General features: G+C 42.6%; 1 protein-coding gene and 1 long non-coding RNA gene across 2 annotated transcripts; one reads left to right on the top strand and one right to left on the bottom strand.

Annotated features, from left to right (window-relative positions):
* The first annotated feature begins 3,762 nt into the window (after window positions 1-3,762).
* LOC138761927 (uncharacterized) lies at window positions 3,763-17,996 on the top strand. Its single transcript, XR_011356624.1, has 3 exons — window positions 3,763-3,970; window positions 16,307-16,473; window positions 17,601-17,996. It is a non-coding gene; the product is annotated as an uncharacterized lncRNA (long non-coding RNA).
* ppil3 (peptidylprolyl isomerase (cyclophilin)-like 3) lies at window positions 8,014-19,051 on the bottom strand. The gene is made up of 6 exons (XM_069934896.1): window positions 18,961-19,051; window positions 18,810-18,884; window positions 17,749-17,842; window positions 14,767-14,834; window positions 14,557-14,675; window positions 8,014-8,958 (listed from the first exon to the last, which is right to left on the bottom strand). Exons 1-6 carry the CDS (start codon window positions 18,961-18,963, stop codon window positions 8,832-8,834), a joined length of 486 nt encoding a protein of 161 aa, XP_069790997.1. The 5' UTR covers window positions 18,964-19,051; the 3' UTR covers window positions 8,014-8,831.
* Window positions 19,052-26,950: the final 7,899 nt, after the last annotated feature.

Genomic DNA, 26,950 nt, shown 5'->3' with positions numbered 1-26,950 from the left:
GCCCATTACTCCTCACCTACACCCTCTGCCCACCCCTGCTTACCCACCCACTCAGGCCCAGCGCGCTGCCGATCAGCCTTTGCGGACAGCCACCATCTCTCTTCACGTGCAGGGCCGAACCAGCCGTCCCTGGGGTCCGCGCGGGTGCAAGCGCTGAAGGCCGTGGCGACCGGGAGAAGTGCGCTCGTGCTGTGGAAAGGCCGTCCAGTGCCAGTCACGCGGGGCTCGCGCTGCCAGGGGGCTGTGCACAGCCTGCCATGCCCATCGCGCCAACAGGAAATCACAGGCGCTCGCCAATAGGCCGCACCGCTCGACAGGTGGGAGAAATGACTGGTTGTGCGGGGAGCCCTCCAACTGGCTTGCCGGCTGATGACATCGACAGACTTCTCGTGTTACAATTTCTCGTGTTACAATGGGGAAGGATGTGCAATGAAGGGGGAGGATGGTGGGGGTGACATTACCAAAAAACAGCATCGGCTTTCGCTACAGGGCGGGCCACCTCTAATACATTTTTGAAATGATCTTGCGGGCCAAATATAATTATATCACGGGCCAAATTTGGCCCGCGGGCCAGAGTTTGACATGTGTGCTCTAAACCTAAATCAATTAATGATTGCATGTTCCTTAATAAAAATATATCGGGATCTAATACAAGATGGATGTTATATAAACTGTTAAAAACAGATTGAATACCTTTCCAAAACTGTTGCAATCGATCACAAAGCCAAACAGTATGCAAAAAAGTATTGGCCGTCTGATCACATTGAAAACAAGAATCCAACTTACTAAGACCAAATTTTTTTAATTTCTCCGGCGTTAAATATAGCTGATGAATAAAATTACAATTAATCATCGCTAGTCTAGCATTAATTAATTTCCAAATACTATTCTGACAAATTTCCATCCAAGCTTCTTCAGCTATTTTATGTCCTAAATCTTTTTCCCATTTCAACTTATCTTTATCCCAGTCTTTTTTACTATCAATTTCTTGTAAAATACAATACAAATCAGATATATATTCCTTTTTTGGTATTGAAAGTACATATTCTTCAAAACTAGATTCAGGCAATAAAATCATATGTTGACCACATAACTGTTTTTCAAAAGATCTTAATTGATAATATACAAATATAGAATTTGCACTAATACCATATTTCCTTTGTAATTCGTCAAAGGAACAAAAACAACCCTCAGAAAAACAATCAGATAAATTTTTTATTCCCTTCTTTTCCCATTGTTTCAAAGTGGCATTGGAGACCGTAAAAGGAACAAGTTGATTATTATATAATGGCAATCTTCCAGAATATATATTTTTAAGTCCTATTTTTTTTTTTAAGTTTACTTGTCCATAAATTCAATAAATGTTTCAATATTGGCACATCATAAGTTCGTAATAAATTTTTATTCCATCGAAACAAAAACTCATGAGGAACAGAATTACAGTTAATACCAATAAAAATTTCAATTTGCTGTTTTAAAAAACTAATAAATTCTGGTTTTTGCAATAGCATAGTATTAAATCTCCATCTTGAAGCTTTCTGAACATCTTGTGAACTCAAATATTCTAATAATAATAGTGAATGATCCGAAACCAATCTAGCCTTATACTCCACAGATGTAACCCTATCCTGCAAATGTGCTGATATTAAAAAATAATCAATTCTAGAAAAAGAATGATGTCGCGAGGAATAAAAAGAAAAATCTTTCTCTGTAGGATTAACTCTTCGCCAAATATCAATGAAATTCAAATCTGCCATCATGTTAGTCACTTGGATTGCCATCTTAGACTTCTTAATTACTCTTGGGTACTTATCCAATAAAGGCTCCAACACCACATTCAAATCTCCCCCAATCATCACATTAGAGTTCGATTGTCCAAGTAATAAAGACATATCCACAACAAAAGCTGTATCCTCAACATTAGGAGCATAAACATCAAGCAAAGTCCATGCCTCATTAAAGATTGTACAATTTAATTTTAATAATCTTCCACCATTTTTCTCTTCATTCTGTAACTGGAATGGTAGATTCTTATGTACCAAAATTGCCACACCTTTTGCCTTAGAATTAAACGAAGAATAAAAAACTTGCCCAACCCATTCACGTTTGAGTTTCAAATGTTCCTTATCTGTTAAATGAGTTTCCTGTAAAAAAGCAACATCAACTTTTAATTTTTTTTAAATAAGCAAGTACTTTCTTATGCTTAAATAGGATTATTTAAACCCTGAACATTAAGAGAAGCAAACTTCAATTTAGACATTTCTTACACTCAATAAAACACAACAACAAAAAACAAACAAAAAGGAAAAAAAAGAAAAAAGAAACCCCCAATAAAGAAAAGAAAAAAAAACCCTTAATTCCCCTTTGAAATTACAACCAAAAACTTTTAAAAAATTTAAAAAAGTTATATATATATATATATAAAAAAAAATTAATTATTTAAAAAAGATAATTAAAAAAAAGCTTCACTCCCTAACCCAAAAATTAAAAAGAAAAAAATAACAGGTCGGAGGTCACAATTACCTCCTCCTGTTTTAAACGCCTAATGCGGTAACTCCCCCTTTCCCCTTCATATCAACCAGTAGGCTGTGAGCTCTGAGGAAGTCAGCCCCCAACAGCACGGTGCCCATAGAGGCTAGGACGAATCTCCAGTGGAACTTCTCCTTCCCAATCTGGATCTGTGCCCTGCAGGTGCTGTAGGTCCTGATGGTGGAGCCGTTGGCCACCCGCAGGGTTGGACCTCGAGATTGGATGCAAGTCTCTAATGCTGTGGGGGAAAGGACACTGAGCTCAGCCCGTGTCCACCAGGAATCGGCTGCCGGTGGATCTGTCCGTCACATGAAGGAGGCCGTTTGTGTGGCCAGCCATCGCAGCCATCAATGGCGGCTGTCCTGGTTGTTTCCCTTAAACCCACAGAGCTGATGGCACTTATGGGCTTGCGCTCCCCAGCGCTGGTGGTAGAAACACCAGGTCGACTGGCCCTCCTCTGGTTTGGTCTTGGGAGCAGCTTGCGGTCGGTTGGCTCCTGGTTATGCCACCTGGTTGAGGACTGCCTCCTTCTCCCTCTTTGTGCGATAGAGGGCATCTGCACAGGCTGCTGCTCTCCTCAGGTTCGAGAAGTCTTCATCTGTGAGGAGCAGCTGGATCTTCTCCAGCATCTGTTCCAGGAATATCTGCCAGAAAACAAGGCTTGTGGTCTTCCGCCAGGGCCAGCATTTCATCTATCAGTGCCAACAGACTATGGTCCCCAAGCCCATCTAGGTGAAGAAGCCTGGAAACCTGTTGCTGGAGAGTTAGCCCGAAAGTTCCAAGCAGCAGGTCTTTGAAGGCGGTCTACTTACCTGTAGCCGGGGTGGGGGGTGGATGATGTTGTCCACCCTTGCTGCCGTATCTTGGTCCAGAGTGCTCACAACATGATCAAATATCGTGGTGTCTGAGGAGATGTTACAGATTTGTAATTGTACTTCTGCCTGCTCAAACCATGTTCTCGGTCAGTGGGTCCAAAAGGAGGGGAAGCTTGATGGAGACAGCGTTAATCTCTGCTAAATCCATGGTGTTTTGAGTCCAGAAAAACATCTGGGCTCGTCGGGGTCACCACCGTGGCAGCGTGAGCAGTGGAAGAAACATAGTCACCACGTTGAAGGTCGTTAATGACAGCTTTTATTCAAATTCAGCACGCCCCTTTAAGGGCAGCAGGAGCTCAGTCACCTGGTGCATTGTGACATCATAATCACTGGAAGGGATGCTGGAGTCAGAGAGAAATATCTGATGACGCCATTTCCTCATGGCTGCCCCACCACGTGGTGATACAAGTGGGGCCGGTTCACCATGAGGATGTGCGTTGCCACACAAGTATAAAATGAAAGGCTCATGTACAAAGTTACCAAGAGTAGTGGGAAATTGAAGGATTAGGAAAACTAAAAGACAAGGACAACTAAACAAGAAACAAGGAAAGGGAAGGATTATGAAGGTAAATTAGTACAGTATAAAAAGTTAGCAAAATTTTTTAATAAATATATAAAATGGAAGTGGGTGACGAGAGTCAACATAGGTACCATGGGAGATGAGAGAGGGAGATTGATATTAAGTAATGAGGAACTAGCCGAGGCATTGAACAGATATTTTGTGTCAATCTTCATGGAGGAAGAACATCCAGCATGCCAGAGTGATGTTAGGAGGTGACCTCGATAAAATAATGCTTACAAAAAAGATAGAGATGAGCAGGCAAATAATGCTTACAAAAAAGATAGAGATGAGCAGGCAAATCCCCAGTCCTGGTGGGATGCATCCCAGAGTACTGAAGGAAATAGTGTGAGTTATAGGAAATGCGTTGGTAGTCATTTACCAAAATTCTCTGGATTCTGGGCAGGCCCTGGCAGATTGGAAGACAGCAAATGTCATTCCACTTTTTAAAAATGGATGCAGTCAGAAGACGGGTAACTATCGGCCAGTTAGCTTAATGTCTGTAGTTGGGAAAATACTTTAAGCTGTCATTAAGGATGAAATAGTGAAGCATTTAGAACAAAAGGATTCCATCAGGCAGACACAGCATGGATTCAGAAAGGGCAGGTCTTGGAGTTCCTTGAGGATATAATGGGTTTGGTTGATAAAGGGCCACAGGTTGGTATTGTACATTTGGATTTCCAAAAGGCATTTGATAAGGTGCCGCACAGGAGATAAAGGTAAATGGAGTCGGAGGAATTTATTGGCATGGATTGAGTTGGGATAAATGGGTGTTTTTCTGATTGGCCCCAGACAGTGGTAAGTGGGGTATCGCAGGGGTCAGTGCTGGACTCCCAGCTGTTCACCATTTACACTGATGATTTGGAAGAGGGGACAGAGTGTAGTGTAGCCAAGTTTGCGGATGATACCAAATTAAGTGAAAAAGAAAAGTGCACAGAGGATGTGGAGAAGCTGCAGAAGGATATAGTTATGTTAGGTAAGTGGGCAAAGTTCTGACATATGGAGTACGTTAGTAAATGCGAGGTCATCCACTTTGGCAGGAAAAATAAATATTATTTTTAAATGGTGAAAGCCTGCAGCATGCTGTTCTGCAGGACTTGGGAGTGCTTGTGTATAAATCACAAAAAGTTGGGTTGCTGGTACAACCTGGTTATTAAGAAGGCAAATTGAATGTTGCCTTCATTGCTAGAGAAATTTAAATCAATAGCAGGAAGGTCATGCTGCAACTGTACAAAGTGCTGGTGAGGTCATACCTGGAGTACTGTGTACATTTCTGGTCTGCCTACTTGAGGAAGGATATTCTGGCCTTGGAGGCAGTCCAGAGGGGGATGACCAGGTTGATACTGGAGATTAGGGGGGGGTTCACCTACGAGGAGAGACTAAATTGCCTAGGATTGTACTCTCAAATTCAGAAGAATGAGAGGAGATCTTATAAAAACATATAAAATCATGAAAGGGAGATAAGATAGAGGTAGGAAAGGTTTTTTCACTTGTTTTTTCACTAGTTTTGAGACCAAAACTAGGGGACATAGCCTCAAGATTCAAGGGAGTAGATTTAAGACAGAGATTAGGTAAAACTGTTTTTCCCCCAGAGAGTAGTGAATCTGTGGAATTCTCTGCCCAGGGAAGCAGTTGAATCTACTTCATTAAAACATATTTAAGGTTCAATGAGATTGATTTTTACATAAAAAAGGAATTAAGGGATATGGGGAAAAGGCAGGTAGGAGGAGTTAAGTCAATGATCAAATCAGCCATGATCTTATTGAATGGAGGAGCAGGCTCGATGGGCCAGATGCTCCTGCTGCCCCAAAAAGCTACCAACTCCTCCAATGGTATGTTATGGTCAAGGAAATTATCTGGCTCATTTAATTTTGTTCACCAACTCTCGTATGTGGTCAGCAGAGTGAGTGCTGCTCCCCAATTCGACTGGAATTCAAGTGTAGAACTCCTTACCATTAATAACTGCAAGCAGGTAGTGCAAGGCCATCATCCAGAACCTCTCCGCCTCAGTAATCACCCTCTTGGCACGTTGTTCTCTGTAGGCTGGGTACTCCCCAGGCCATTGAGGTGGTATATGTATGGTACTAAGCATCCCAGATAGCAGCAGTTGTACTGACACATGAGGAGCCTTGAGTAGGCCTTGTAGCCTACAAGTACCATTCAGAGACCAGGAAGAATACACCATCATTGGGCTGTCAGGTATGGTCACCACCATTCCTGGGTCCAGTTCCTGCTCACACTTGCTGTGTCCCACCAACTGGTTGGACCGGTGCCGATTATATTGTCTGCACCAACATTCCTTGTCCTTACTTACCGGCTGGGGAGTCACTCAGAGTGGGTCATTGGTGTTGGTCAAATTGTACATAAGGAAATACCAATCCTTGAAACCTCCCTCACCATGTTCAGGCAGGTAATTCCTGGTTGCCCAGTAACACAAGCCACTGTGTATTTCCCAATTCATGAACTATAACTTCCCTTTTCATGGTCCCTGTGACTGCTGCCTCCACATTTTCCCCAGACTGCCCCATCAGCTCCACCTCCTAGCCTCTACTGGTGTTGAGACCTTGAGCAGGTCCATCCCAATGACGCACTTCAGGGATGCTGCAACCATGACAGAGAGGGGCCTTGGCTTCTCAGTGTAGATGGCAACCTCGAGGCTAACTTCCTTGGTGGGGATGAAGGACCCCCTAAAACCTTTGATGGCAGTCCAGGGTTCTCACTTGGTCTCAGGTGCTTGGGATCATAGAGTGCTTGGCATTTTGTGTCATTGCTCAGCTGAGAGGTTTGGGTCTCCCTGCCAGGAAGTGCACACCGAAAAAATCCACCAGGAACCCTGGTCCCAATCCCATGGCTGCAGAGTGGAAGATTATTACCAGCTGGTGGATCCCTAATGCCTCTGCAGCTCCGTCACCACGGTCTAATGCACACGTCAAGCTCAGGCCCGTGGGCCAAATTTGGCCCGTGATATAATTATATTTGGCCCGCAAGATCATATCAAATATGTATTAGAGCTGGCCCGCTGGTCGCCACGCCAGTATAGCACATGCACAGCTAATACTACAAATCCCAGAATGCTTTGCAAATGCATTGGCGCTGGCCCGTGAGCCCGCTAATCGCCCCCACCTCCTCTCTTTACTTTCATTAGCATCTGTGACCTGTCGCCTAACTCACATGTAATAAACCCCTTACGAAAAATGGCCAAACCAGACAGAAAACAGGACCTTTCAAGACAGGTGGGAGGCAAACTCTGACCCCAGAGTTTGATGAACTTGCATCTAAGAAGAGATGCCAAGTATCTGGTTTAGACCCAGGTGCATCAGAGTAAATCACAGTGTAGCAAGCTAAGCTTGGATTAATATTTTCTTTGGTTAACTTTGGACTGTTCATAGTTGAAAGATTGAATTTTCATTAAAGCAAGTTGTTATTTTTTTGACTTGTTGGCTTGTGAAAAAAATACATTTAAAAGGAGCTTAAAGGCTATAGAGAAATATTATTTATTGAATATTTTATTTCTCATTTGTTAATGCTTCTTCTGGAAAGAGTTTAACCAAAACTATTATAAAACATTTATTTTAATAAGAAAAAGTTTAACATTACATATGTTGAAAGAAGAGAAAATTTTCAATAAATATTTAGTTTGGCCCACGACTTAGTCCAAGTTTTTAATTTTGGCCCTCTGTGAATTTGAGTTTGACACCCCTGGTCTAACGCATCTCAATGGACGTGCACAGGGATTCAAGGTGGCGTGGGGGAGGAGCTGCTGGGGGCCAGGTGAACCCTTGCCCTTCGGGGACAGATCCCCACTCCTAGTCGACTTCCCGCAAGTTCCTTTCAGAGTGACCTTAGATAGGGGAGATGACCCTCCATGTTACCCCATCCATCCACTACTTCTGATCTGCCAGGTTATATCTTGTGTGGCACAAGCTGAGGTTCAAGTGATGGTGCTGGCAATCTTCAGCCCAGCAACAATTGCACATTTAGCACCACACCAAGTCATCAACCATACACTCCATTAACCAGAATGAATTCAACAACCTTAAAATAACCTGGTTAAGAACAATATATTTTTTAATTTCAATTTACATATATTCAAAAATTCATTCACAAATGACAGATGTGAAACTAGCTCGTGTGTTAAAACCAAAGGCTACCTGAATCAATGCTGAATGTTACATACTAGAGTCAAAATGTGATGTTCCACTGAAACATTTCAAGGCTCTGGATCATCCATGCAATCGTAAGAGGTGAGGATAGTACAGGGATAGGCACGGTGGGGGGGGGGGGGGGGGTGGGGAAAGAAGGGCATACCCAGAGTCTTTACCTGACTCCAGGAAACACAAGCCCATATTAGGGCTCAGCTGATAACTGTGGAGAAGAACTCCTTTCATGCCAACATGCTTTCACCTAAACCCTTGTAAGGTTGATGCTGAAGCAATGAGTCAATTGAAGAGAGGAAGACCAACAAATAGTCCTCCTGGTCAGTCAACAGACATCTAACACAGCTCACAAAGAATGTGACTACACTCACTGCCTTCTGTTGATGGAATTTTACTTCAGTTTGACCTGGAAATCACCTCCAATTTCCTAGAACCCAGAGAGCCCCAGGATTGTTGAGAGGGTACATGACAGAGTAACAGTAACAACAACATTAGAAGGTGTGAGAAAGGAGAATAACAGAGGTAGAGGAGAATTGGTGGTGAAGGAAAAAGGTTGAGACCACACCTGCACCTCCAATGCCTGTGCAGATCCATTGAAGAACGGATTTGTTGGCGAATCGTGAATGGCACCAGTGTCTCTGACCCAATCTTCTTATGCTGAGTCCAGCCTCACCATCCTATTTGGCTCCAACCTGCTGGTCCAGTTAGAAGTCAGAACGCTAGTGGGTTAGCGTGAATAATAACTTCTTTGATGCGTACATCAGTCAAAGGACGAAGCGTTTTCTCATTTACGGGCAGCTTCTCCAGCTCGTCGAGCGTTTCCAACCCATCAATCACCCTGGGAGTGAGAGGTAAATCAGTTTAAAACTCGCATCAGAAATTACTCAAATTTTTTTTGTGTAGATCCCACTTCACATCATCCATTGCCTTGTTCTTTATGCCACTTCAAATGTGTATCTAGATACTTCCCATCACCATCCACCTATGATATAATTCCAGAGGTCAAACCTTCTCCAACCTTTCATTAACTTGAATAAATGTCACATGCTCATCTTAGTAAACACACCAAAATGCTGGAGGAACTCAGCTGATCTTTTCAGCATCTACTGAAGACAAAGATAGATTTCCGACGTTTCGGACCTGAGCCCTTCTTCAAGGGAAATAAATCAGAAAAGGCAGAAGCAGGATATATCCAGAAAGACTCAGAATTCAAACAATGGGAGAAGAATCCAGGCCAACAAAAGGTGTTAACTGGATGTGATAAGGGATTAGGTGAGAATATATCATGTCGATGTGAAAAGAGACAGGGAAAGGAGAGACAACAAGGGAAGAAGGGGGTGAGTTTTAACGAAAGCCAGAGAAGTCGATATTAAGGCCATCCAGTTGGAGGGTGCCCAGTCAGAAGATGAGGTGTTGTTTCTCCAATTTACGGATGGTCTCAGTCTGGCAGTACACGAGACCATGGACAAGAATGGGATGGAGAATTCAAATGGGTGGCCACCAGGAGATCCACGCTACTGTAGCAGACAAAGTCAAGGTGCTCAACAAAGCAATCGCCCAGTCTGCGTCCGATGTAGAGGAGACCATAGCGGGACTACCGGATGCAGAAGATGACCTCTGCAGATTCACACGAAATGTTGCTTCACTTGGAAGGACAGTTTGGGGCTCCGAATGGTGCTGAGGGAGGAGGTGTGGATGCAGGTGGAGCATCTCCTGTGGTCACAGGGGTAGGTCCCAAGAGGACAATTGGTGGGGAGGGAGGAGTGAACAAGGGAGTAATGGAGGGAACAGTCCCTGCAGAAGGTGGAGAGGGGAATATGTGTCTAATGGTGGGATCATGTAGTAGGTGATGGAGGAGAATGTGTTGGATGTGGATGCTGGTGGGGTGGTAAGTGAGGAGAAGGGTGGAGGGGGCCCAGGCAAATGTGCGGGTAATGGAGGATATGCGGATGAGTGCCGAGTTGATGGTGGTGGAAGGAAAGCCACAGTTTATTTGAAAGAGGACATCTCTGATGATCTTGCATGGAAGTCCTCATCCTAAGTGCAGATGTGATGGAGGAATTGAGTGAATGGAATCGTTACAAGGGACAGGGTGGGAAGAGGTGAAGCTATGGAAGTTGGGTTTAAAGAGGACGTCTGTTAAGAGCTTGTCTCCTGAGATAGAGGAAAGAGAGAGTATTACTAGAGATGACCAAGCATATTTGAAGTCAAGGTGGAAATTGGCAGCAAAGTGGATGAAGTCAATGAGCTCATCATGGGTACATGAGGCAGCACCAAAGTAGTCATTGATATAGTGGAGGAAGAATTGAGGGGCCTTGCATGGATTGTTTTATGTAGCCAACAAAATGGCATGCATAGCTAGAGCCCATGCAGGTAAATTTTAACCTGGAGCAACTGAGAGGAGTCAAAGGAGAAATTATTGAGGGTGAGGTCAAGTTCTGCCAGCGAGAGGAGGGTGGTAGTGGAGGGGAAACTGGTTGGTTCTATTGTCCAGAAGAAACAAAGGGCTTTGGGGCTTGGAGGTGCATAAGGATTGTATATCCATGGTAAATATGAGGCAATCAAGTTCAAGGAACTGAAAGTTATTGAAGTGATGAAGGGCATCTGGTTTCCCAGATAGAGGCCATGCCAGGGAGGTGTCCAAAAGTGATGAGTTCTGGGATGATACAGTGGTATGAGTTTTGGTAGGGTCCTGTTGGAAGGTTAAGTAAGAGGAGGTGTCTGAGAGTTGTTGTCTAGATTCGGCCAGATAGAGGCCAGTGCACCAGACCACAACAGCACCACACTCGTCTGCAGGTTTGATGGTGAGGTTCAGATTGGTGCGGAGAGATTGGAAGGCCAGGTGTTCTGAGGGGGTGTGATTGGAATGAGTGAGGGGAGTAGTGTAGTTCCTTGAACTTGATTGCCTCATATTTACCATGGATATACAATCCTTATGCACCTCCAAGCCTCTGGGCCTTCCTCCTGCACATGGTCCCGAAGGCAACAGGAGGGTGAGGCCATGTGGTGATTACCGATGCCTCAATGAGGCCACCATGCTGGACAGATTCCCCATGCCCCACCATCTTACAAGGGCATGGGTGTTTTCAAAGGTTGATTTAATCAGGGGCTATCATAAAATCCCATATCCAAAACCACCATAATCATATGAGGATGCCCTTCGGGCTCAAGAACACTGCTTAGACTTCAGCAGCTGATGGATGTGGTGGGCCAGGACCTCCCATTCATGTTCATCTACTTGGATGATATCTTTTTTGCCAGCCACAACCATACAGAGCACATGGCCACCTCAGGCAACTATTCACCCTCCTACAAGGGTTTGGTCTGACCATTAACCCCACCAAGTGTCAGTTCAGGCAGGATACAATGACTTCCTGGGGTATCAGATCAACAGGAATGGGGGCGAAACCACTGCCCAAGAAGGTGGAGGCCATTCAGCAGTTTACGAAACCTCGCACCATGCAGGAGTTCGCCGGTAATGACTAACTTCTACCACTGATTCATTATTGGCAGCAGCTCAGATCATGCACCCTCTTTTCACACTCATGGCAGGGAAAAGGAAATATGTTGCCTGGGATGAATAGGCCTTGGAGGCGTTCCATATGGCTGGCGGATAGGCACTTCCGATACTTTCTGGAAGGCAGTCAATTCAAGGTCTTCACAGATCACAAACCACTAACCTTCGCCTTCCACAAAATGTCTCACTAGTGGTCAGCCAGACAGCAGAGGCACCTTTTTTTACATGTCCGAATTCACCACGGACATCCAATACATTGCCAGCATGAGCAACAGGTGGCTGATGCATTCTCCCATCCCGCCATCAAATCCGTCCATGCCTTATCCCAAGGCATGCTGGAGGATGTCGTCATCGCCCCCGGCAACCACATTCCTCTGTGATGTCTCCACCACCAACCTTGCCCCAATGTGGCAGCAGCATGGAGAGAGCAGGTCTTCAATGTGGTGCACAACCTGGCGCATCGAGTCATGAGAACTATGGTAAAATGATGACCAGCAGGTTCATCTGGCACGGGTCAGTGGGGCAAGATCTGCACGCTCTGCTAGGCATCCAAGGTGCAAACTCACATTAAAGTACCTCCCCAGACCTTTGAGCCAGCACGGTATAGGTTCAGCCACGTCCACATTGCGGTGTCACTACCAGTTGACGGCTCCACAAAGTGGCCAGAGGCAGTCCTGATGGCAGACACAATCATGGAGACCCCTGATCCGGGGCACTAATCAACACCTGGGTGTCCAGGTTCAGAGTCCTGGAACATCTCACCTCCAACAGGGGAATGCAGTTTACCTCAGGACTCTGGGTAGTGCTCGCCAAACTGTTGGGAACCCAACTCCACCATACCACGGCATATCACCTGCAGACCAACGAGTTGGTGGAGCAGTTCCACTGACACTTAAAAGCAGCCTGATGTCCCGGCTTAAAAGGGGCCCAGATGGGCAGACGAACTGCCTTGGGTCCTTCTGGGAATACACACCGCACCGAAATAAGACTTTAATGCCTCCACAGCAGAAATGGTCTACAGTGAACCCTTGGTAATCCTGGGGAGTTCTTGGCCACTGCCAAGGATCCAGAAACCCCCATGGTTACAATAAGACTGGGTATCCTAGCTCTTCCACAGCCCCCGCCACATGGCCAGTCCAAATCTTTCATCCCCAAGGATTTACACACCTATGAATATGTTTTTGTGCGAAGGGGAGCACACCAGGCACCCCTCCAACGGCCATACAGACTCATCAGGCACAATGGGTCAACGTGAGTATTGGACATTGCCAGCAAAGAGGAAACCTTCATGCTTGATCTCCTGAAACCAGCTCATGTATACATTAACCAGTCAGTTGAGTCTCAGCCTTTGCAACGCAGAGGTAGGTTGCCCAAGGCGGCAGTGGACACTCTGTTTGCCGGTTCTTTTGAGGGGGGGTGGTCATGTAGCAGTCTGAGAACCAAGACGTGACCCAGTTCACAAAATGGCCAGCAAACACGAGGGCCCCACAGGGATCAATGTCCATCAAAGCAGCAACGGCGGGAACACTGGCTGGCCAGTTGGAGGCCAGCACTGTGATGACATCTCTCCTGTTGTCAGAGGCAAGGACTGAATATAAATAGAGCTGGCAGTGCAATAAATCAATCTTCGACCTCGACTTTGTGTGTGTCATTCTTACTCCACACTTCACGAAGTGCACACACTACAGTTATAATAGTGTGTTAACAGTGTGGACGAACAGAGGGACCTTCAGGCCCAAATCTATTCATCTCTCAAGGTTGCTACGCAGGTTGATAGGATAGTTGAGAAGGTCTATGGGATGCTGAGCTTTATTAGTCAGGGGAATGAATTCAGGAATTGTGTGGTAATATTGCACTCTCTCTGGTGAGACCACACTTAGAATATTGTGTTCAGTTCGGGTCAACTGATTACAGGAAAAACGCAGAAACTATGGGGAGGGAGCAGAGATTTACCAGGATGTTGCCTGAATTGAAAAATATGAGGCACAGTTAGAAGAGCTAGGGTTTCCTCTTTGGAGAGAAGAGGGGTTAGGGTTAGAAGGATGAGAAGAGACTTAATAGAAGTCTACAAGATTATAAGAAACACAGATAAGGGAACAGCCAGCACCTGTTTCCAAGAACAGCAGCAGGAAAGACCAGAGGACATCTGCACAAAGTGGAAGAAGGGAAGTTTAGGGGAGAAATCAGGGGTATTCTATTTATTTATTTATACAGAGTTGTGGGTACATGGAATGCTTTGTCAGGGTGGTGGTGGAGGCTGGAACAACAGGGACATTTAAGAGACTCTTCACAAGTACATGGATGAAGAAAAAATAGAGGTTTATAAGGTAGGAAGGATTTAGTTTACTTATGGTATGTATACACAAGTCGGCACATTGCAGGATGCAGGGCCTGCCCTGTAATGTACTACGTTAAACAATCCCTCACTTCAATGCTTCCGCTAATGATGGAGAACATCCCAGGAGCCGTTAACCAATTTTCCGAACTGTCCTGTTCCTCTCGGGACTCTGTAGACGTATATTCCCAGATGCCACAGCTGGCAGTGTCCATTCATTTATCATACATTCCCTTGTCTCCTGCTTCTTCCAAATCGAATGTCTCGCTATCCTCTTGATTGAAACAATAAGGGGAATTGAAACATGATGGCTAGAAACCTCAACTTACTTTCTTCTTCTCCAACATAGTTTATATAAATATTACAAAATTTTTTAAATGTTTTAAATGTTCAGATTTATCCTCTCCACAAAGTCAATCCTCTTTGCTTATGACAAAGATTCTACACCAAGGATATGATTTTGGGTCCTACTCTTTCCCTTTGTGTACTTAAAGGCAAGGTCAATCACACCAAAGACAGTCTTGATTACGCACTACTACTGGAGATGGAGGGTTGGGGTGGGAAACATGTATCAACAAACCTACTTGCCAAACACTGTATACTTCATGTCCAGATGAGGCTGCTTCCCGTATGTGAAGAAAAACTGAGAGGCGTTGGTGTTAGGGCCATTGTTTGCCATGGAAACTACTCCTCGGACATTATGCTGAAACAGACACCGAAATGGGAAGATAAGGCAAGTCACAGGTCAACACCAGATGCTCTGACAAGTTTAGAAACTTCAAGTGCTTACTCACCTTGAGATGTTCGCTTAGTTCATCTTCAAACTTTCTGCCCCAGATGCTGGATCCTCCTTTCCCCGTCCCTGTTGGGAAGGAAAAAAACAGTGCCACATGACAACAATCCACTTCACAGTTCATCATCGAACACCAAGCCTTGAAGGAGGCAACAGGACAGATAGGCGTCTTGCTCCAACATGGGTTTCAGGAGAACTCAGAGGAGGAAACAGAGTGGTGCCAAGGTTGAAGGAGAGAAGAATCATTGGATCCTACATAACACCAATGGATAACAAAATCAAGACACAAATAGAAACAATAAAACATGTTTTTTGATCATGCCAGATCATTTTCTAATGTTTGACACTAATTCTGATCACATTGGCAAATCCTCTCTCAGGAAGCTTTCCAATAAGGTGCTCCACTAAAGGTATTGCACAAGGCATGTATAATGTATTAATATAGCAGAACATATTTTGGTCTCCTTAGGTCCCCTACTTGTTCTTTTCTTCCCAGTCAATGGAGATTGGCTAACTGATAGAAAACAGAATCACAATAAATTGGCAATCGGTAACTACTGGACTTCAGTGCTGGGGCCTCAACCATTGATATTAATCCATACTAACTTGTCAGAAGGAAGGGCTGAGTACATTGAATCAACAGCTGATGAAGTTACAATGATCAATGAGAAAGTGAGTTGGGTGAGGGACAGAGATTGAGTGAACAAATATTTAACAGAGGGCATATAATGCCCAGAAATGTGGTTACCAATTTTGAAAACCACAATATTATTTCAATGGAAGGAGCGTGCAGAACACAGCTGAATGCAGGGATCTAGGTGGAAAAGGTACAGAACTGAATCTAGCCCTTCAGGCCACAACATGGCCGAATGACTTGGATTTGTCAAATGTTTTCTAAATCAATAGAGGTACCAACTAGAGAGAATGCAATACTTGATCTCTTATTAAAGAAAAAAAACAGAACAGGTGAATTATGTGTAGGGGAACATTTTGGGTCCAGTGATCATAATGCCATTAGTTTCAAGTTAATTATGGAAAAGGATAGGTTTGGGCCTCAGGTTGAGATTCTAAATTGGAGAAAGACCAGTTTATTGAGATCTAGAATGTGTGGATTGGTTAAGTTGTTTTCAGGCAAGGATGTACAAGGTAAGTGGAGGACCTTAAAAGGTGAAATTTTGAGAGTTCAGAGTTTGTATGTTCCTGTCAGGATTAAAGGCAAAGTTAGCACGCATAGGGAACCTTGGTTTTCAAGGGATACTGGGAATCCAGTTCGAAAGAAGAGAGAGGTGTATAGCAGGTAAAGGCAACATGGAATAAATAAGATACTTGAGAGGATAAAAATAGAAGAAAAACCTCGAAAGAAATCTGGAAGGCAAAAGACGACATGAGGTTGCTTTGACAATGTGAAAGAAAATACTATGGGTTTCTACAGGTATATTAAGAGCGAAAGTATAGTAAGGTCCCCTTAAAGATCAGAGTGGTCAGCTTTGTATGGAGTCAAAAGAGATGGTGCAAGATCTTAAATGTATTTTTTCCATCAGTATTCACTCAGAAAACATACACAGAGTTGTGGGAAGTAAGGAAAATAAGCAGTGAGATCATGGAACCTATACATTTTAAAGAGGAGGAACTGCTTGCTGTCTTTAAGCAAATAAGGGTGAATAAATCTCCAAGGCCTGACAAGATATTCCCTCAGGCCTTAAGCAAGGTGAGTGTAGAAATTGCTCTATCAGAAATATTTAAATTGTCCTTATCCATGGATGTGATACCAGAGGATTGAAGGGTATTTCACATTGTTCCATTGTATAAAAAGTCTCCAAAAGTAACCCTGGAAATTATAGGGCGGTGAGCCTGACATCAGTACTAGTTAAATTATCGGAAGGCTTGGCACAGACTAGAATGGCCGAAGGTGCCATTTCTGTGCTGCATTGTTCTATGGTTCTATATGCTATCCATGCTAACTCTTTTGCCATTCTACACAAATCTCATTTTCCTGCATGGCAACATAATCCTAAATCTTGCCTAGTTATGGATCTGTCTACATACTTCTTAAAACATTATAAATGTGTCTGGCTCCACCACCTCCTCGGGCAGTGCAGTCGGATCAACCACTCTATTTGTAAAAAACAAATTGCTCTTTAGGTCCCCTTTAAAACTCCTTCCTTGTACCTTAAACCTATGCCCTCTTGTTCTCAATTCCCTTCCAGGATTATATATATTTGGATTATGTACCTTATCTATGCCTCTTGTACTGTTCTATACCAGTGGTTTTCAAACTGCCCCCCAGACTCACTGAATTTCACTTCAGTGAAAACAAGCCCAACCCCTTTCCATAACTAAAGTCCTTCAATCTAGTCAACATCCTGACGAACCTCCTCTTCACTCTCTCCAGTGCATCCACATCCTTCCTAAAGTGCAACTGGTCCAGTGCTATTTTTTTTAAAATTAGATATACAGCATGGTAATTGGCCCCTCCAGCCCATGAACCTGCATCATCCAATTACACCAACAATCCCTGTACATTTTGAAGGGTGGGAGGAAACCAGAGCATCCAGAGGAAAGCCATGCAGACACAGGTAGAACATATAGTCAGCACCAGATTCAAACTTCGGTCACTGGCATCTTAATAGCATTGCACTAACCATGCTGCCCACTGTTCTGTGCTGTTATTTTGCCCCAACTAAGGCATAACCCTGTTCACCATATTGTCCACCTTTGCTGCCACTTAAAGGGAAATATGGACTAAGACCCTTTGTCTCTGCCCATCAAATTCCATTCACTCCATAAAAGCTGCAACAGGAATATAACTGGATTTTTATTACTTTCCAATCAAAGGGCCCAGGGAGCATCATAGAAATATCATCACTGTGGGACACAAGGAACAGTATTCAAAACCCTGGGCCAAAGTGATACCTCCAAACAAGCATGTTAGAGGAAGAAAGCTCAGAACATTGGCAGATTCCAGGAGCTGTGGGAAAGTTACCTGTGGGGTCTCCGGTTTGCACAATAAAGCCTTTGATATTCCGATGGAAAAGGCACCCATTGTAGTAATCGCTGGCACACAGAGCCAGGAAATTCTGAAGAAAAACACAAGAAACAGTGTTGCTGCAGCGTGCGCTCATGAAAATATATATAAATGACAGATCACTGGCTTTACCAACCAGTCCCATTCACCAACAAAGTAACACAGCAGCACAAATTGGGGCTGCATCTAGAGTCACACAAGAAAGAATCCATCAGTTAAATCAAAAACAGAGATATGAGAGACTGTAGATGCTGGAGCTAGTCAGCACTTCAAAGCCTGCCTGATCATTTAAATAGATCACGGCTGATCTCATCACACCCTTTAATAGACTCCCTTGACAAAAAGGTTATCAAATTTACTCAGAGGAACAATAGATCAACAGTGCTGAAATTGGGGAGGGGTGTCTCCAACTACCACAGCTGGAATCAAAGAGATCCTCTCAATTTTATTCCTGCGTGAAGAAGCTCAAAAGATAGGCACAAGAGAGCAATGAAGTTCTACAGAACAGGGAGAGCCACAAAGCCTCTCAATAATCTGCCCAATCCCTTCTCTTATGCCAGAAAAGGGGAGAAGAGGAGGGGAAAGGGGAGGAGAAGAAGAGGGGGGAGGGAGGGGAAGAGGAGGGGGGAGGGAGGGGAAGAGGAGGGGGGAGGGAGGGGAAGAGGAGGGGGGAGGGAGGGGAAGAGGAGGGGGGAGGGAGGGGAAGAGGAGGGGGGAGGGAGGGGAAGAGGAAGGGGAGGGAGGGGAAGAGGAGGGGGGAGGGAGGGGAAGAGGAGGGGGGAGGGAGGGGAAGAGGAGGGGGGAGGGAGGGGAAGAGGAGGGGGGAGGGAGGGGAAGAGGAGGGGGGAGGGAGGGGAAGAGGAGGGGGGAGGGAGGGGAAGAGGAGGGGGGAGGGAGGGGAAGAGGAGGGGGGAGGGAGGGGAAGAGGAGGGGGGAGGGAGGGGAAGAGGAGGGGGGAGGGAGGGGAAGAGGAGGGATACAGGATGGGTAAGGGTGGCTGCGGGACGGTTAATGCCCACCTCGCAGGTGCGGGGCGCCCGCTCACAGAACAGCTCCACCTTGATGTCTCCGAGGTCAGTGCGGATGGTCAAAGCCTGAAAAACAAGAGACCCGGGTGAACGCCCGTTGGGTCCGCGCGGCCCGCGATCGCTTTTCACCCCTTCACCTCACCATCTCAGTCTGCTGTGCAAAAGGGTCCGCCCGCACCTGTTTCCGGTCCGCCCGCACCTGTTTCCGGTCCGCCCGCACCTGTTTCCGGTCCGCCCGCTGTCCGTCCGGACTGCTCTCCTACTCCATCTCCCGTTCCGCTTTGCTCCAATCCGAATCGCAAGCTGTTCGTCCCATCATGGTGTCACCTCAATTCCAGGTAGTTGTCTCCTCGCCATAACGTCGCCCTTTTCTTAGCTTACAAATAGTTCCTTTCACCCCTCAGGGAGAATACAAATGCCCCATAATAGGCGACTCTCCTCTTGTTCTAGATCCTCTCGTTAGACTAGAGGAAACATCCCCACTCTCGCCCTGAATATTTTTCAATCAAGTCCTCCTTCATCCCCATCTAATCTTTCCTGATGATAACCGACCATCCAGTTTACATTTTTTTGAACTATTTCTAATATATTAACAAACCTTTAAGGAAACGTTTATGTTTTAATGATAAAGGCTCAAGCGCCTACCCTCAGAAACTCCATTCTCTGTTCTCTCCAGGATTTGAGCTTGCAGCCTCTCAATAATTTTTTCCAATCCCTTCTCATATGCCAGGGAAGAGGGGGAGGGAAGAGGAGGAGGAGGAGTGGGGGCATCAGCCATCCTCCATGTTTAACAAAGTCGCATTAATGCCCCCCAATACGTTTCTTAGCCTTCCTTAGAGCAATGTTGGCCCTCATGGGCAAGAAACTTCTTTAGGATTGGAATTTAAATATTGCTGATTTTTCCATTTGTATATCCACCAGATTTAGTTGATAATATTTTTCAATTGAATCCCTCTCAAAAATGAAATTAAATATGATAGATTATTAAAATTACATCCAGTACATCATGATAAGATTTGAAAGGCTTGGGAACTAGAACTGCAAGATCCTTATCGGAGGATCTATGGGCAAGATTTTAAAACTGGTAAATACCTCTTCTGTATGTGCCTGACATTCATGAATCCAATTCAAAGTTCATCGTGTTCACATATCCAAAGATAAATTGGCTAGTATTTTTTTCTAATGATAACACTATTTGTGACAGATGCAAATCTGAACTTGCTGGTCTTGTTCATTCTTGGAAAGAAATTTTTAATAACTCTTCAACTCTACTCCAGGTGGAGCTACAACCCAATCCAATAATTTATAGCGGCTACTATGGTAAATGCTACTAAATAAAGGCAAACACACACAAAGGTAGTCAACTCAAGACTGGTTTATCGCAGACATACACATACCTTTTATTCCCTGCCTGTTAATGAGCTCATTAGTGAACAGCTACTGGTCCATAGGACCAGCAAGTTAAAGCTATGTGCCATTAGGCAGGGGCTTCATCTGATCCACTCGCTGTACTTTGGTACCCAGCACTGCTAGCCTGCGATGTGTCAGGTAAGTCTGTGAACTGACGGTGGCGGTTTGCAATACCGTGCTGTGCACCCCGTACATCACCCCCCCAGAATTGTCACTATAACTTAAGATGCCTAATACGCTTTACTTACGCAGACGTCTACGTCGCCTGGGTTGAGGGCACTGAACTGGTGAAGTAGGGTCTGTAAGGGCGGGTTTAAGTCTGTCCACGCTAAATAGCTGCGGATGCCCTCCGATACCTAATGTATATACCACTCCATCTCTCTTAATCACACAAAATGGTCCTTCATATGGTTTTAGTAACGGTGCCCCTGGAACCTGTCTTCTTACGAATACAAATTCAAAGTTTAATAGTGATTGGGCCACTTGTTGCCTAGGTTTGCCATGCCATTTGGTAGAGGATGTTTTGCTGTTAACAATACCCTTTTGGAGTTATTGCAGGACGTCCATGTCTGAATTCCTTGTGAAGTGAATATCTCCTGGAACCATAAGGGCCATACCATACATCAATTCTGCAGACGATGCAGACAGATCTTTTGGAGCTGTTCTTACTCCTAGTAGAACCCAAGGTAGTTCATCGACCCAGTTGGGGCCGGTCAGTTGGGCTTCAATTATGATTTAAGTTCTCGATGGAAAGGTTCCACCAGGCCATTGGACTACGGATGGTACGCAGTAGTATGGTGCAACTGTGTACCACAAAAACGAGCCAAGGAAGCCCATAACACCGAAGTGAACTGTGGTCCACGGTCCGAAGTTATGTGTGTAGGCACTCCAAATCTAGAAATCCAATTTAAGATGAACGCTCTTGCACATGCCTCAGTATCACTGACTGGTAATGGAATGGCCTCTGGCCAGCATGTGGTCTACTATCGTGAGAATATACCTCATGTTCTGTGATACTGGTAATGGTCCAACCAGATCCATGTGCACATGGTCAAATCTGCGCAGTGTTGGGAAAGGTTGCAGGAGTGCCTTGGTGTGTTGAATTTTCTCAGATTGGCAGGATATACACATTCATGCCCATTGTGCAACGTCTTTTTTCAGCCCATGCCACATGTACTTGTTTGACATTATTTTGACTGAAGTCCTGATGGATGGGTGTGATAGATTGTGAATGTCATCAAAAAGATGCCAGCTCCAAGATAATGGGACCAATAGTCGAGGATAGCCCATCGATACATCACAATGGAGTTCTGGACTACCTTGTTGTGGTGCCACCTGTTGAATGTCGAGTCCAGTAATAGCTGTACTGTATGACTGTATATCCAGATCCGTGGATTGTGCCACACCCAGTTCAGCAATGTTGACTCCACCTTGAATATGGCATATACTTGATCTAGAGAGCACATCTGTGACCAGATTGTCCTTTCCCGAAATATGACGTATATCCGTAGTAAGCTCCAAAATGTAGGACAAATGTTGTTGTCTTGCTGACCAAGGATCTGTGACTTTGCTAAAGGCAAAAATGAGCAGTTTATGGTCTGTGAATATGGTGAAATGGCGACCTTCCAAGATATTAATGGAAGTGCCTTATAGCCAGATAAAGTATTAATACTTCTCGATCAAAGGTGCTGTACTTCATTTCCGCTGATCTCAGATGACGACTGAAGAAGGCAAGGGGCTGATAATGGCCATTGATGTATTGTTCCAGAATTGCACCCACAGCTGTTCCCGAGGCATCTGTGCTAAGCGTCAAAGCAGTTTCAGGATTTGGATGCACAAGCATTGATGCTTTGGCAAATGCCTCTTTGGCAGACATAAATGTGGCCTCTGCAGTCCAGGTAATGTTTTTGTTTGGAGCAGAGATGATGTTAAACAGGGATCGCAGGATGTCAGCAATCCCGGGAATAAATCTGTGATAAAAATTTATCATTCCCAAAAACTTCTGTAGCCCTTTGACGGTGACAGGTCTGGAGAATGTACGGATGTGGTCTACCTTGCCTGATAATGGAGATATGCCGTCTGCTGTAATTTTATGCCCTAAGAATTCTATGGTTGACTTGCCAAATTGTCACTTGTCAAGTTTAATTGTCAGACCAAAGTCTTGGAGCCGTTGGAAAAGGCATCACAAATGCAGGCGGTGATCTTGCTCATTTTGACTTGCTACAAGGATATCGTCCAAGTAAATATACGCAAAGTCTAAATCTCTGCCTAGAGCATCCATAAGCTGCTGAAAAGTTTGCGCGGCATTATTTAAGCCAAATGGCATTCTGAGGAATTCAAAAAGACCAAACGGTGTAATAATTGCTGACTTGGGAATATCATTCTCATGAATTGGATTCTGATGATATCCCTTAACCAAATCAATCTTTGAAAATTTACGGCACTGATGCAGATGGGTAGTGAAACCCTGAATGTGTGGAATTGTGTATCTGTCAGGTGTAATGACATCATTAAGCCTACGGTAGTCACCGCAGGGTCTCCATCCGGCTGTCTTCTTGGGTACCATATTCAAAGGTGAGACCCAAGGGCTGTTTGAGCGTTGGATGATACCCAATTCTTCCATTGCTTTAAATTCTGCCTTTGCTTGCCACAATTTATCAGACACCAGACAACGAGCCCTGACATGGACCTTTGAGCCTGATGTGTCTATGCAATGAGACACACCATAGGCTGTTCTTGAGGCATTGATGTTAGGGGAGAGAATATGGGGAAATTCGTTGAGTAGAGCAGTATATACGTCCTTGTGTAACATATGTACTCCGAGCTGTGAAACTCTCCCCTTGATGCACGCCAGTGGATATGTCTGAAAGGTGGTGTGAACTAATTTTCTGCATTTTACGTCTACCAATAAGTCGTGGGAACGTAAAAAATCCGCACCCAAAATGGGTTGAGCAACAGAAGCGAGGACACAATTCCAATGGAATGTGGTTCCACCTATTCCGATTGCAACTCATCTAGTGCCGAAATTTGGAATGGCAGTTCCATTTGCCCCTCGCAGGGTGAAGTGGCGTTTTTTATGTGTCCTTTCAAAATAGGTTAGCGGGAGCAAACTAAGTTCAGCACCTGTATCTACAAGGAATTGCGCTTACCTGCATCATCTTGAAGATACAATAGGCCTGTATGTACGCCAGCTGCCGAGGCCACTACCAGCAGCCGGCTCTCTCGTTTCCCAACTTATTTTTGTAATAGGTACATGGCTGGATGCACTTATGGGCATCTATTCCCCAGCGGCAATGTTAAAAACACCACTTTCGATATACATCAGCACATTCCACTTTCTTGGATTGGACTGCAGATATAGGCAGCTGGTAGGATGCGGGAGATGCTTCCACTGCAAAATTTGAATGTATTTAGGCAGACTCTTGTGTAGGAGTACGAGTCAACCTCTCGAGCCACATCATGGGGACGGCGTAAATCCATGTTAACAGTGGGTATGGCAACGTGAGCTGGAAGTTTTTTTTTTTTTCCGAAACTTTATTTATTAATTTTAACATATGAAGAAAGTAAGTAATTCACGTACAGAAAAAATACAAAATAAAGTAATACAAGTACAAAGTAACATAGTTAATACAATACCAATCTTGGCATCTCCCCCTAACAACTAAAAACTAAGACTAAAAAAAACTATTTTTAACCCCTCCCCACCCCCACGATAAAGAGTGAAGAATTAATACTATTAGTATAATGAAAAAATAAAAAGTATATATCTTTAAAAAAAAAAATCGATATATATATATAAAAAACAAAAAAAAATATTAATTAAGTATTAATTATTAATCCAAAAATTTTTTATTATATAAGAATATATGAAAAAAACAAAAACAAAAAGAACTTAAACGAAAAAAAAACAACTAATAAAAAAACTAAAAAAAAAGAAAACATATATATAGAAAAAATATAATAAAAAAAAAGTTTTTTTCAAAGAAAAAAATGATTAATTCAAACTTATTTAAATTATATATAATCAATAAATGGGGTCAACTTTAACTCATAAAAAGACATCTTATCTTGTATAGAAAAAGATATTCTTTCCATAACCAAACAAAACTTCATCGCTATACATTTCTTGGCCACTGCCAGCGCTAAGTAAATAAAAGAGATCTGGTAATTATCTAATTCTAAATCAATCAACGGTTGCATATTCCCTAATAAAAATATATCAGGGTCTAATACAATATGAAGATTATATAGATTATTAAATACAGATTGAATACCTTTCCAAAATTGTTGTAACCGATCACACAACCAAACAGCATGTAAAAAAAGTACCAGAAACCTGATCACAACGAAAACAAAGATCTGACTTACTAAAACCAATTTTTAAAAATTTTTAATCAATTTTCGAATACTATTACGGCAGATTTCAGACCAATCTTCTTCAGTTATTGTTAAACTTAAATCTTTTTCCCCATTTCATTTTATCTTTATCCCAATCTATTTTACTTTCACTTTCCAACAAAATACGATACAAACCTGATATATAACCCTTTTTTGGAAATGAGAGCACATATTTCTCAAAGTCAGTTTCAGACAGTAAATTCATTTGACGACACATACCTGTTTTACAAAAGATCTTAACTGATAATACACAAATATAGAATAACCACTTATATCAAATCTCTTTTGCAATTCTACAAAAGAACAAAAATTACCTTCTAAAAAACAGTCAGATAAATTATGTATTCCTTTCTCCTCCCATTGTTTCAAAATAGTATTAGATACTGTGAAAGGAACAAGTTGATTATTATATAATGGTAATCTTCCCGACCACTTATTTTTCAATCCCATTTTATGTAATTTACTTGTCCATAAATTCATTAAATATTTCAATATTGGTACATCATAAGTTCGTAACAAATTTTTATTCCATCAAAATAAAAATTCATTCGAAAATTTTTCAGAAATAACTGCCAATTCTATCTGTGCCCAACTAGGCGTATCTTGTGTGGCCATTAATGCGCTAAGAAATCTAAATTGAGCTGCTTCATAATAAAATTGAAAGTTAGGTAGCCGTAACCCTCCAAATTGAAAATCCCACATCAATTTTTTTTCCACGCCACCCTAGGAAATTTTCCTTTCCACAAAAAATCCCTAATTACTTTATATAAATCCTCAAAAAATCTTTTTTGTAAACAAGGAATTGATTGAAATAAATATTGTATACGAGGAAAAATATTCATTTTTATAGTATTAATTCTTCCTAAAAACCCAAAGGTAAATTTTCCATTTAACTAAATCTGCCTTAATCTTCTTCATTAAAGGAAGATAATTAAGTGAATATAAATTTTGGTAGTCAGTATTAACATTAATTCCCAAATATTTAATTTGTTTCGTCCACTTCAAATTCGTAATATTTCTAAACATTGAATAATCATCTTTACTAATTGATAAAATTTCACTTTTAGTCCAATTAACCTTATAAGCAGATAATTGACCATAAATCTCTAAGGAATCTTGAAGTGCTGGCAGAGAAACATCAGGATCCACCAAATACAGCAAAACGTCATCCGCAAATAAATTTATTTTATAATCTTCATTCAAGACTCTCATACCTTTGATACTATCATTCTGACGTATTAATTGTGCTAGAGGTTCAATAACTAAAGCAAACAAGGCGGGTGATAATGGACATCCTTGTCTAGTAGATCTTGTTAAATTAAAGGATTCTGAAAGCAAACCATTAGTAACAACTCTAGCTTTCGGATCATTATACAGAGCCCTAATCATACCAATAAATGAGAGACCAAACGAAAACTTTTCAAGTACTTTAAATAAAAACTTCCATTCTACTCTATTGAATGCCTTTTCTGCATCCAATGAAACCACCATTGGATAATTCTTCTGAGATTTAGATCTATTTATCAAAGTAATTAATCGTAGAATATTATCCGAAGCATACCTATTTTGTATAAAACCTGTTTGATCACGATGTATTATCTTTGGTAAATACTGAGCCAACCAATTAGCCATAACTTTAGCCACTATTTTATAGTCTACATTTAACAAAGATATAGGACGGTAAGAAGCTACCTGTAAGGGATCTTTATCTTTTTTTGGTATAACTGTAATTATAGCATTAGAACAGGACTCAGATAATTGAAAAGTATCATAAAGTTGTTGTATTACATTCTTAAATAAGGAAGATATATCAAAATAAAAAGTCTTGTAAAACTCAATAGAAAAACCATCTCCACCAGGCGCTTTTCCATTTGGCATATCTTTTATAGCCATTTCAATTTCACTATCTGTAAAAGGTTTATCTAACTCTTATCTGTCTTCTTGAGATAACTGTGGTAAATTAATATTTTTCAAAAAAGAGTCTATTGCATCTTCTTTTATCTCTTTACATTCAGTCAAATAAAGTTTTTTGTAAAAATTACAAAATTCATCGTTAATTTCTTTTTGACTAAAAGTAATACCCGATTTATTTCTAATAGCTGGTATAATCCTAGATAACTGTTCTTTTTTTAATTGCCAAGCTAATACTTTATGAGCTTTCTCACCCCATTCATAAAATTTATTTTTTGAACGATTCAACAAACATTCAAATCGATATGACTGTAGCTTATTATACTTCAACTTTAAATTAGTTAATTGGATCTTTTGGAATTCAGTAGCTTTCTTTTGAAATTCTTTTTCACAGATTGTTATTTTCTTCTCCA

This window comes from Narcine bancroftii, chromosome 1 (genome assembly GCF_036971445.1).
Source record: "Narcine bancroftii isolate sNarBan1 chromosome 1, sNarBan1.hap1, whole genome shotgun sequence".
Lineage (NCBI taxonomy): Eukaryota > Metazoa > Chordata > Chondrichthyes > Torpediniformes > Narcinidae > Narcine > Narcine bancroftii.
The sequence above is the reverse complement of the archived record's forward strand: the minus strand, read 5'-3'. Positions and strand labels throughout refer to the sequence as shown.